We start from the raw sequence: 12,006 nt of genomic DNA, 5'->3' as shown, positions 1-12,006 counted from the left end.
CAAAAACATATGTCACTGTACACATCAAACACACGCAAACATTAGTTAACAAAATGAAAAAGTTGTTTTATTCACTTCTCTCGAGACCAATGTAAAACTCCCACCCTGTGCATTTGCCCCAGTGTGACAAAAAGCTCCAGTATTGCCTAAAAAAAATGGTAAAACTTCTTTAAAAAAGAAACTGCATACAAAGATACACGCATACATGTTTGCAGAGACTGATGACAAGAGAAGATTGATACTATTGGCATTTCTTTATCATAAATGTGATATGAGGCGCATCTAATGGCCAAGAAAATGTCCTGCACAGCACTGTTTACATCCAATCATCTGCAACTTCACAACAATTCTACTATAACTAATGTAAGTCAGTCAAATTAAGAGATTTTCCTTGTTGGTATTTCTGTCGGCATAACTTAAAACTTTCAGTACCCAGAATCTATCTATTTATTATCATGCATAAACATCAGAACTCAGAAAGAGATTGTACTTTTTCCATGGATATATGTCAAAGACAGGGCTGAAAGCAATGCAAAGAGTGCTTATGAATCCAGTAAAACGGAGGCATTTCTCTCTCCTTTCCTTAAATGAGGTAAAATGTTAGACTACTTTATGATCTCTTAACTTACATAATCATTTACATAGTTAAAGAGCAGTGATACACAGTGATTCACTGTCCTTTTTTAGACATCATGCTCCATGAGAGTAGCCTCTGGCAGCGCTGTGGTGTTCTCTTCACTGTCATGTGTCTCAACTGCCTCATATGTGCGGCGGTACAAAAACCGATTGACCAGGGTGATGATGAACATCTCCATGATCAGTATCTGCTGATTAAGCACTGCGGGACACACACACACACAAAAACAACAATAAATCAGTGTTGGGTAGTTTCATTTCACATCAGTTGTGCATATCTGAAAGGCGTTTAGAAATGTTTCTTACTGGTTCCACGGGCTTGAGAGCTTAATGGAGGAGCACAGGCGATGTTTCCGTACAAGGCCACGATGTTAACGATCGATGTCTGCAGCTGGCTCAATACAAGTGTTAACTAAGGATAAAAACAATGTAACATTTACACAGTGGTCATGCTGATTGTGTAGCATGTCTACTAGGCTGATTTTCACTGAAAGTTGGTGGACAGGCTGGTGAAGCACAGGCAAAGGATAACTCCATTAAATCTTGGTGCATGTTCCAGTCATTTTCTTTAAATATACGATTTAGGTCATGGCTGTTGGTATTGCATTATTGGCTTTGGCATTTGCAAAATACTAAGTTCAGTTCAGTTTTACAGGGAGAAACGTCTGAACCAAAGTCAGGGAGAGGCAGCCGTCTGCCACGACTGTAAGGGAAAGAGTGGAAAGCAGAGGGCGATAGATCCAATGACACACATGGGAGAGAGCCAGATTTGAGAAATTATTACTAGTTAATTAACTGCAGTAGTGGTGTATGATCTACCCAAGAAACACCAGAGCCCTGTACTATGAAGCAAGTTCAGCATCCCCAGTGTAACTGTTCACCGAACCCTACATCAGCATTCAGGATAATTAGTCACGCAACGCTGGTTATGAGTTCAAGGGACGTTTAGGGAGCTGTTACACCATTTTCTGGAGAATGGATTGGTCATCTGGCAGTGATTTCATACCTGTTGATAGCTAATCTAGGACCTAAGCTGCTTTGAAGCCTTTTAGGTTCACGAGGTTGAGGTGATATACACAGGTAAGAAGTGAACCACCTTTGGAGTACGGAAAATCGAGGATTAACTCTGAAGTTATCTGAATAAGACAAACTCCCGCTTTGTAGTGCTGGTCTCTGGAGTTCAGTCAAATTTGTTGGTCACTTATGGGTTTTCTATGTTTTCACATTTTCAGCCTATCTGAGTTTTCACAATGTCAAAAGCATCCATGCTGGCATGGTATCCCTGTTCTCTGATAGAGGAAATTACCTTTTGATTTCTCTTCACAAATTAAGCGGATTAACTCATCACAAGAAAATTAGCTGTGTTAAGTCAGCTTCAGTAGTTACCCCCAACACATGTGAAGCACCTTAGCATCTGGTATTACAGCTGTTGACTCACTTGGTACATTGCATACTTTGGTATAATCCTGAGTGGGCGTAGATAGCGGTTCATGTTCATGAAGACAATGGCAACAGGCCAAAGGGAGATGATGGTTAGAACACCAACAAATAGGCTAATCCAAAGGGTTATACCATAGATTCCTAGCTGAAAAAAAAGAAACACACACACATTTATATGAATCTTATAGAAATATGTTTTAATTTAACGCACATCTATTTTAGTCCACTCAGATATGTAGAGAACCATTTCAAATACTTACATTAGTAGGATCATAGTTGCCATTGGTCCACAGTACTATAGACAGGACAGTGAACACCGTTTTCAGGATTGCATACTGAAGAGAGCCTAACTTCAGCAGGAATAACATTCGCCTGAATGAACCCAGTCCAGAGACAGACTAACATTACACATGTGTACCATGATAAGGTCATGTGCAGTCAATGCAGAATGACAGAATATATGATATGGAAATCTGACACAGGCTTGAGCTAGAGCCAGCGCAGTGATATGCAGACTCTCTTTACCTTGACATGGGGACGTCGGGTAAACATGGACAACAGCAGCAGCAGGGTCCTGTGCTGATCCAAAAGGGTTTACCAGAGAACTTCTCCAAAAAGGCATTGCTGCCACCCAACTCCTCAATCAACAGAAGCAAGATCTTGTAAATCACAACTGCAAAATAACTGTAAGGAAAGAGGTAACTCAACACACGTCTAAGATGTGCTGTTGTGTATTGTTAATTATGCAAATCTCATAAAATATCAAATGAACGTAACCATCACAGGTAGAAAAATTCAAAAATGTATTTATAGTAGTGTGAAATGTGTGCCTGATCTAACCTGCTATGTTTGTGCAGGCAGCTAAAAATTCACAGTGGACAACTTGACTGAGACAAAGACCAGCTGTTAGAGCCACCAGCTTATAAGCTGCAAGTTGGTGGTTTGAGTCCCTGTTCAGATGTTGGCATCTGCTGACTGTTTTTGTACAGAATGCCTCACCAAAGTAAGCATTAGAAACAACTTGCATGATGGTAAATATAGATATAGATATATATGTTGATGCCAGGTTAATGCAAAGTATCCAAAAGTTCCATGCATCCAAATTCAGAAATTGAAGAAATCTGACCTGCATGGGAGGCCAAGCTTTTAATGTCCCAAACAAACATTAGCTACGTTTTTTCAATTAGCATAAATGCAACCACCAAGCCCTTTTGAAATAAGTAATAACTCAGCCACAGTAAAACAAACAAACAAAAAAGGATTAGGCTAATGGCTGTTTCTCAAGAGCAGGCTCACATCAGAAATGTGACGTATGGTGCTGCATGTTCATCTGGTCTGGATTTGTCCTGTTGCCTCAGGGACAGGACAGCTGGCTGTTTTTAATGCATTTATCAATTCTGCATTATATCAAAGATTCTTTCAAGCTAATGTGAGGCAATCTGAAATTTAAACTAAATGCTGGTCTTTCAACAGGATAAAAATCTTTGCACACTAATACATCGACCAGGGAACAGATTAAAACCCCCAAAAGAAAGCAAGTGGGAAAGCCAAGTCGCAGCTCAGATTTCAATCTAACTTCCATGGAAGAAAAAGTCTGATGGAGACTAATTATGCCAAACACTATCAAAAAGTTTCCAGTAAAGAGTTTACTTACTTTTCCCAAGGATCACATTAGATCAGCAGATACTATTGTTGAACTAATGTTTGAAAAAAGTGTTTTATATGTTCAATTTTTCATATTTATCTGTTGGTGCCATTTCAGAGTGGATCAAATGGCTCAATGGCGTTTTCTTTTTCTCTGTTATTTTGTGCAAAGTATGAGTTTTGACCCGTCGTGTGTAATAATTCATTAAACTGTTAAACTGTAACAAAAACAAAACAAAACCAAAAAAAACACTGACTACACTGGGAAATGTTTTGCAAGTGTAGTCAAAGGAAAACTCACCTGTTAGATGTCAGGTCTGTAATCATAAATGCCCTCGGGATCCACATAGCTAAGCATGACATGGTGGAAATGACCTGAAACGGTAAAATTGTTGTGTTTAAAAACATGCAGCTGCAACGCTTATAACGTTTGAAGACGTCTGTTAATGTACTGTGGCTTACTTTCTCCATTAACAAGTTGTTGAAACTTGTTAATGGTTGCAATCATATTTGTTTTACAATCAGTGGCATGTTATAAAACTTAAGCAGGCCTGAATACTCACTGGTGCTGCACCGTTTACCCAAATGACCAAGGTCTTCTTGGGGTAGGGTAGTTTTTTGTAAATATAGGCACACTGTTCCAGGTACACAAGCAGGGAGACACAGGACATCAAGGTGAGCATGAAGTACAGGCAATAGCCAAATGTATCTAGCTCTGATTAAAAAAGAACAATAGGAGACACATAGAAACAGCATGAATCAGACTTTCTTCAGGTTAAAATCTAAATGAATATAGTAGTGTGTATAACTTACGGTTGAGCATGTCAATAGCCAGCGGACGACCCTTCAGACAAGCTGGATCAATGGTTCCATTTAGAGCTTCCATGGTAGGCAGACGCTTGTCTTAAAAAATAGACTAAAAATAGACTAACAAATATTAACAAGAGTAAAATTAAAAAAATATAAATAGTGTTGCAGTCATAAAAGTAAAACCTGCTTCCCCTTTACATTCCAGAGTCTTCAACACAGAGCTGAGTACCTAGCACTTAAGGGATTCTGAAGAAGTGAAGGTGGGATAAGAAGTGGCAGGCAACTTTATGAGAACGCATGAGCAACTGGTGATGCATTTATTCACAGGTTTAAGTGACTGTAATTAAAAAACACAAAGGTCAGAGTTTTAGTGAAAGGCTAAGATTCATTGTGCGTCAGGAAAAGTGAACTTTGGCAGGGTGTGTTATTTCCTTCTCAGTGCATAATGTGAGCTGTGAGCTATAGTTTTTGATTCTCGGCTAATTTACAGTATTTCAACGTTAAACTATTGCTTTAAAGGTTAGCTTTCATTACTTCAGTCTCAGTTTGGCTTTCTGGTGTGAAAGTTTAGGCTCAGCTATGGTCGGGTATGTTACGCAGAAATCTATGAAGCCATAGGAACATTTTATCTGAGCTTCTATCCAGTGCTCCAAAATGCAAAGTGATTCTTTTTTAACCTTTTCCACAGTACTATATATAATACTACTAAAGAAAGCCAGTACGGCATGAATGGGAGCAGAGAAAAACTAATGAGAAACATTTAAAGTTGAAAATCCTACATGGGCTTTTCAAATCTATTACCTAGAAAAATTCCAGAGGGTTCAAATGTTGAGTGGTGAGACTATTAAACTTTATCTGTTATTCTGTTACAGAGAGGTGAATGGCACTGTGGTCGCTCAACTGTCTCTGGCTAATAATTGTCTAGTTTTTTTTCACCATGTCATCATATTTCTTTTGCAAGAAGGAAAAAAATGATGCTCACAATCTTGATTCATCTCGAATACACACACGCACACTTAAAGAGTAAAATTGGGCTGGGTACGCATGAGCCAAGTGAGGAAACACTATAACAGGGAGCCGTCTGCACCGGGAGCCGGTCACAGACCTCCAGGCTGGGCACACAGCAGGAGGGAGGCAAAGAAGCCCCCCAGCCAGGCTGAGAGGACCCCCAGAGCCCCAGCAGCCATGGTCGATCACAGCCCCGGTGCAGAGAGCGCCCTCTGAGGAAACACTGAAGATATGACACAATAGGATATATACAGGGTAAAATAAATAAGAACGGGATACAATATAAATATAAATAGAGTAAGAAGATTAAAAAATGAATAAGAATAAAATCAATAAATATTAGGTAAAGCCTAAATTAATAATAGAATAACAGGATAGAATAAATAAGCATAAAATAAATAAACGTTAAGTAAAAGCTAAATTAAAAAGGTGGGTCTTACAGTAATCAATGCGACTGGTAATAAAAGCATGCATCAGCATCTCCGTGTTGGCCCGAGAGAGAATAGGGCGGACTCTGGCTATATTTTTTAGATGATAAAATCCAATTTTGGTTACATGTTTAACATGTGGGATAAAACCAAGCTCAGAGTCAAAAATAACACCCAGGTTTTTCACTTGTAGCGAAGGACATAGTGAAAATGCCTCTAATTTAGACAAGAGTTTCTCTCTCTGAGCCTCAGGACCGACGATTAAAACTTCAGTTTTGTCCTGGTTAAGCTGTAAAAAGTTTTCTGCCATCCAAGATCTTATATCTAAAATACAGTTAAAAAGGGCATCCATTGGTCTGGTGTCATCAGGAGACACGGAGATGTACAGCTGCGTGTCATCAGCGTAACTGTGGAAGTTCACTCCATGCCTCCTGATGACACTGCCGAGAGGGAGCATATACAAATTAAAAAGTACAGGGCCTAGAACCGACCCTTGAGGCACACCACATGTCATTTTATGGATCTTAGAGGAGCATGTATCCATACTCACCATAAAAGTTCTGTCAGAGAGATAGGAAGTGAACCAGTTGTGTACAGCACCAGAGAGGCCCACCATGTGTTTCAGTCTGTTTAAAAGAATAGCGTGGTCTACTGTATCAAAGGCTGCGCTTAGATCCAGTAGCACCAGGACTGAGAGCTTTTGGGAGTCCCAGTTACATCTAAGATCATTTAAAACCTTTAGGAGAGCAGTCTCTGTGCTGTGGTAAAAAACACACAGTAGTGGTCAGAGACAGCCAAGTCAACAACAGAGGACACGCTGGTGGACAGCCCATGGGTGATGACCAGGTCCAGAGTGTGTCCTCTGTTGTGAGTCGGCTGCGTGACGTGCTGGGTAAAATCCAAACAGTGAAGAATGTTTAAGAATTCTTTTGCTGCAGGGTCAGAAGGATTATCTATGTGCAGGTTAAAATCACCGGTTAAAATTATCATATTATATTTTGAATGTATGTTTGTTAAAAATTCTGAGAATTCCTTGATAAAAGCAGCGCTGTCTTTAGGTGGTCTATAAATTGTGACAGATAAAACTGGAGGGCTGCTGAAAACAATAGCGTGGAATTCAAAAGTGGTAAAATGATCAAATAAAATTTGTTTGGTGGTGAGTGTGTTGTTGGCTAAAGATGCAGTCCCACCACCTCTCTTACCACTTCTAATAGAAAAAGAGAAATTAAAATTTGGTGGGGAGGCCTCAGTGAGAACAACTGGTGCATCCGAACCCAGCCATGTTTCAGTTAAAAATAAACAGTCAAGTTTATTATCTAAAATTAAATCATTAATAATAAAAGACTTGTTCAACAGAGAGCGGACATTTAAAAGTGCCATACTGATTGAGACTGGTGGATTTTTGACAATAGAGTTATGCTGTGTTTGTTGGTCTGTGTTGGTATTGATTGCTGAATCTAATACATGTTTTTGGAACTCTTTATTGATTTAGTTTTTTTTTGTTTGTTTTTTTTTTGCCTGTCCCATTTGGTTCTTTAGCCGTCAGAATTGTTGTCTGAAGACCAACAAGGATACCCAATGGATTTACTTTGCCAAATGGATCATCACGGCCTTGCCGTATTGGTCCATTTGATCGACCTTTGTTGTTATTATTTATTTTATTTTTTCAGTTGTTACAGACGGGACAGACATGACTGAGGGATAGGAAAGGGAGAAAGAAAGATGAAGGAAAAGAAAAACAGAAGGGAAGAGGGACAGTGAGAAAGGGCACTTAAAAAGAGAAAGAAGAAAGAAAATCTCCTGGATCACCTGTTGAGAGAAAAAGAAGAGAAAACAAGCAAAAAAAAACAGAGCAACATACTAAACACAACACGCATCACGTTAATCTAGCTAAGTGTAAACAGCAGTAAATACTAAATATTGAATGTTGTTGTGTAGCAAGCAGGACCGACAGCGCACAATGTGCTTGGAAATAGCAGCCAATAAAGAGGTGTAGTTTATGTCTATGAACAGTGAACACCCGTGTGCACACCTGTGTGGATCAGCGCGCTTGTATTCAAAAGGTTTCCCCATGTAATGGTCTGCTAGAGGATGTAGAGAGCCATAGCCCTGTCCCCCAGGGCATGAAGCAGGCATGGAGGAGATCCAGGCTCCAGACATCCAGAGGCCCCAGAGTCCGAGAGCCCAAGGAGGACCACCGGAGGGGCATTAAGTGATAGTTTGTGGAAGGTGAGAAAGCAGAAGGGAACTGGCCACACTACCTGTGTAGAAAACCTTAGAACTGTTCACAGCTTACAGTGGGGTAAATGATTACTTCATTCCCTGCTGAAGTTGTAAGTTTGTTCAGTTATAAAAAAAAAACAAACAAACCCGAACAGTCTGTAATTTTTATGGTGAGAAACAGAATATCAAATATAAAATGTTCAGAAAAAACACATTACATGAAAGTTTTAAATTGGTTTGCTTGCCACTGAGCTGTGCAAGCATAACTTGTCTTAGTACATGGTGGAGAAACCCTTTTTGGCAAGCACAGAGGCAAGTTGATGTCAGAGCTAGTTTTTTATTTAATCTGACCACATCACTTTCTCCCAAGGCTGTGGTTTATGTCCCAATATGTGTAACTATTTAAAGCGCATTTGTTATTAAATTATTTATAGGACTTTGTAGAGATTTAGATACGTATTATGTGTCACACTTTTCATTTAGTCTTTTCTTATATGGTCCTGTAAATGCACAAAGGTTAACCTCAGGTCATCGTGAATGTCATGATGTCTGATTTTGATGAAACCTTCAGAGGCCTAAGATGTGCTTGTTTGCCAAATTTGGTTTCTCAACTCTTCGTGGTCTGAGCTGTTTTCCAGCAAAGAAAAAAAAACAGGTAGAAAGGTATTTTTTACATTATACTCGTAGTAAGGGGTACTATCAAGCATTGAATTGCTGGTTTCTGTGCTTGTAGATTGCTAGCATTAATTGATAACTTTCATCCAAGTATGCTCACTTCTGGCTTTAAAAAACACGGCCTTGGCCAACATGCTAATGCAGAGTCTTAAAAAACTGGTGGCAGTGGGCAGTACCACTCAGCCTCCTAGTAGATGTACCTATGGCAGGGGTGTCCAACTCCAGGCCTCAAGGGCCGGTGCCCTGCAAATATCACCCTGGGTCAACACACCTGAATCAAATGATTAGTTAATTACCAGGCCTCTGGAGAAATTCAGGACATGTTGAGGAGGTCATTTAGCCATTTAAGTCAGCTGTGTTGGATCAATAACACATCTAAAATCTGCTGGACACCGGCCCTTGAGGCCTGGAGTTGGACGCCCCTGACCTATGGCTTGAGTTTCGAAATCTTACGTTACCTTGTTCACAAGTTATCGCATTCACAAGATTTTTAGAAAACTTGACCTCTGACCTTAATAGTCAAGGTCACTGAGATTAGAATTCATCCGAGAATTTTAGTAAAATAAATAAAAAATAAAATTGTTATTTATATAGCACCTTTCAAGACAGAATCAGAAAGTGCTGCACATAAGATTACAAGTCATAAGAAGATTTTAAAAAAGACCAAATAAAACAGGCAAAAAATTAACCAAAAGCAGTTTTAAAAAGGTGAGTTTTGAGTTGTTTTTTTAAAAACAGCTACTGAGTCCACAGTTCTTAATGTTTGGGGGAGAGAGTTCCACAGTCTCGGGGCCACAGTGGCAAAAGCTCTGTCACCCTTAGTTCTCATCTTAGTCTGTTTTATAGCAAGTAAGCCCTGATCAGATGACCTCAGGGACCTGCTGGGGACATAGGGCTGTAGCAGATCAGAGATGTAGGCTGGTGCCAGTCCATGCACAGCTCTGTAAGTCAAGGCCAGGATCTTAAAATTGACTCTAAATTAAACAGGAAGCCAGTGTAACTGAGATAAAAACGGTGCCACATGTGAGTACTTGGAGGATTTTGTCAAGATGCATATATTTATTGACAGATAAGCTAACAGCAAAATGATCACTAAGTCTTTTTTTTTTTTTGTTCATATTTCTGGTACAAATATGACAGACCCCCCATATAAAGGCACTGCTCTGGTATAGATTTCAATACAAAGCCATTAAAATCTAAGTTTCATCACATAGACTTCACTGGAATCCAGTTAAAGCTTAATTGGTCATGACTAACATCTTGTAAGCACTTAAGGTCCACAAGTTCAGTCATCTGCAGAGTTGTTCCTCAGTCAAGGGAACATTTTAAAATCACATTTTTGACAAAAACAAATCACACATTTGTTAAAGAATAGGAATGTATAGTTGTATTACATTTATTGTTACATAGCAATCATTAAGCAGCACGAACAATTTCGTAATAAAAAAAAAAAAAAAAGCATCTTTTTTTCAAACAGGCAGCAGCTCCAGGTGCCTGTTGTTAAGTTCACTGACATCGGTCATTGAACTTCTGAGTCACTAATCATGTAGGCAAAAAGTAAAATCAGTCAATCATGTTTTATTGTGCTACACATCACATACTCCAAAAGGAAGGTAATATAAGGAAACAATGGCGGGCAGTAAAGAGTGAAGAAAGGTTGTGACACCTTTGGATCACTGGTATAAACTCCACTTCTTCTATCGAGCTTTAGGCTCAAGGACATAATTGCCTGTTCTTTATGACTTTTTTTTTTTTATTGTGGTGTTTTTTTATGTTCTGTGCTTTTGAAACTTAAATTTCTTTGAAAGTGGTGGACACAAACAGAAGACACTTCAAATAGATTCGTGTTAATATAGAAATACAAAGGATGTTAGTTCTGTAGATGAAGAAGGAAATCACTTGTATTAATGTCTTTTTGAAAATAAATAAAATGTGATTTACAAATAAATACATAGAAAGACAAAGCAATTAATTTATAAAACAGGACAAATTACAGATAATTATAGTGCAATGAAAAATCTACCTGATCATCTTGGAATTATGGGAGACCTGTTGGCTTTCAAGTATCTGGATTGAGATTAAACCATTTCAACAAGCATTAAACTGGATTTGGTCATCTAAGTTTTAGCATTTATCATCTTTATGTTTTTCCTATCAAATATATTATGAAATGAAAAATAAATATTTTAAAGTGTAAACAGAAAGACCTTCAAATATTTACAAATATGTAAACTAAATTTGAGACCATCTGATAACAGACTGCTGCTAATTGCACTGTGCTTGAAGTTCACCTTATAAGACACACACACACACACATTATTTCGGATGAAAATCAACGTACAAACCTTTTGCTCTGCAATTAGTGATTAAGAGGTTGATTAATACTGATAAAGGATGACTCTCTAGATGAAATCTTAAACATAAAACAGACAAAGACAAACATTGGCTCCCGCATTTTGGGGATTATTTGAATGTCTTTGGTTTATCTTAAAGACATCTCCTTCCCTGAATCTCTTCTGCTTCAGACTGGTGCAGTCTATGAGGTCGCTGTAGAGGCTCTTTCTACATGATAGCAATATTGTTGCTGTGCTCTTTCAAAGCACGCTGGATGAGGAATGGTCCATGTAATAAAAACAAATACAAAACATGTGGTTTGAGGCTGCATCAAAGCTTAAAATGAAGGTCTAGGATGACTCCCGTTGAGGTGATGATACTCCTGGTTTAAGGCACCGTAGTTGAGATATGTTGTCTATTGCTCCTTCTCTATTGTCACAGAGACAGTCTGTCCGCCATCTAAAAGGAAACAGTGTGCACAAAAGATGTCTCAGGATGGGTTGTTTATTGAGCACAAACAAAAGCAATTAGGACACAAAAGCATGAAATTGTGAGAAAGGGCATTAGTAACATACTCATTTTCTCTTTGCTGCCATCTTCTGTGTGCTGAACATTATTGCTAAGGACATGCGGGTTAGCTTCTCCATCAGCAGGACTACAATTAAAGTTAAACAGAAATTAATTCAAAGTAAATAAAATTGAAGCCTCTGATATTAAAGATTTGAAAGAAATAGAAAACTTACCCTTTGCCATTCTGCTGGAGGACACTGTTTGCTTGCTCAGGATCTATCTGTACCAATCTGGTGAC

The 12,006-nt window shown here is 38.7% G+C and overlaps 2 protein-coding genes across 2 annotated transcripts; both read right to left on the bottom strand.

Annotated features, from left to right (window-relative positions):
- Positions 1–45: 45 nt before the first annotated feature.
- Positions 46–4,805, bottom strand: LOC102304034 (organic solute transporter subunit alpha). The gene is made up of 8 exons (XM_005922248.3): positions 4,534–4,805; positions 4,284–4,435; positions 4,022–4,095; positions 2,602–2,760; positions 2,337–2,448; positions 2,075–2,221; positions 943–1,048; positions 46–838 (listed from the first exon to the last, which is right to left on the bottom strand). The coding sequence occupies exons 1-8, from the start codon at positions 4,604–4,606 to the stop codon at positions 684–686; spliced, it is 978 nt and encodes a 325-aa protein (XP_005922310.1). The 5' UTR covers positions 4,607–4,805; the 3' UTR covers positions 46–683.
- Positions 4,806–10,228: 5,423 nt separating this feature from the next.
- LOC106633193 (palmitoyltransferase ZDHHC3) lies at positions 10,229–12,006 on the bottom strand (the record flags this gene model as incomplete). The annotated part of the gene is given in 3 exon segments (XM_014333564.1): positions 10,229–11,657; positions 11,774–11,853; positions 11,942–12,006. Coding segments are annotated over 3 exon segments (189 nt in total), but the record flags the coding sequence as incomplete, so codon positions are not given.

This window comes from Haplochromis burtoni, unplaced genomic scaffold (assembly GCF_018398535.1).
Source record: "Haplochromis burtoni strain Fernald_Lab_line unplaced genomic scaffold, NCSU_Asbu1 Contig_56, whole genome shotgun sequence".
In the NCBI taxonomy this organism is placed as follows: domain Eukaryota; kingdom Metazoa; phylum Chordata; class Actinopteri; order Cichliformes; family Cichlidae; genus Haplochromis; species Haplochromis burtoni.
Note: the sequence above shows the minus strand (reverse complement) of the source record. Positions and strands in the feature narration are given on the sequence as shown.

Excerpts from the sequence above, each read along its gene's own strand:
- LOC102304034 (XM_005922248.3), bottom strand. The coding sequence starts at position 4,606 with ATGGAAGCTCTAAATGGAACCATTGATCCAGCTTGTCTGAAGGGTCGT. Across the intron at positions 4,436-4,533 it reads GGCTATTGACATGCTCAACC|AGCTAGATACATTTGGCTAT; the intron begins GTAAGTTATACA and ends TTTTTTAATCAG. Across the intron at positions 2,761-4,021 it reads ACAGACCTGACATCTAACAG|TTATTTTGCAGTTGTGATTT; the intron begins GTGAGTTTTCCT and ends CTTTCCTTACAG.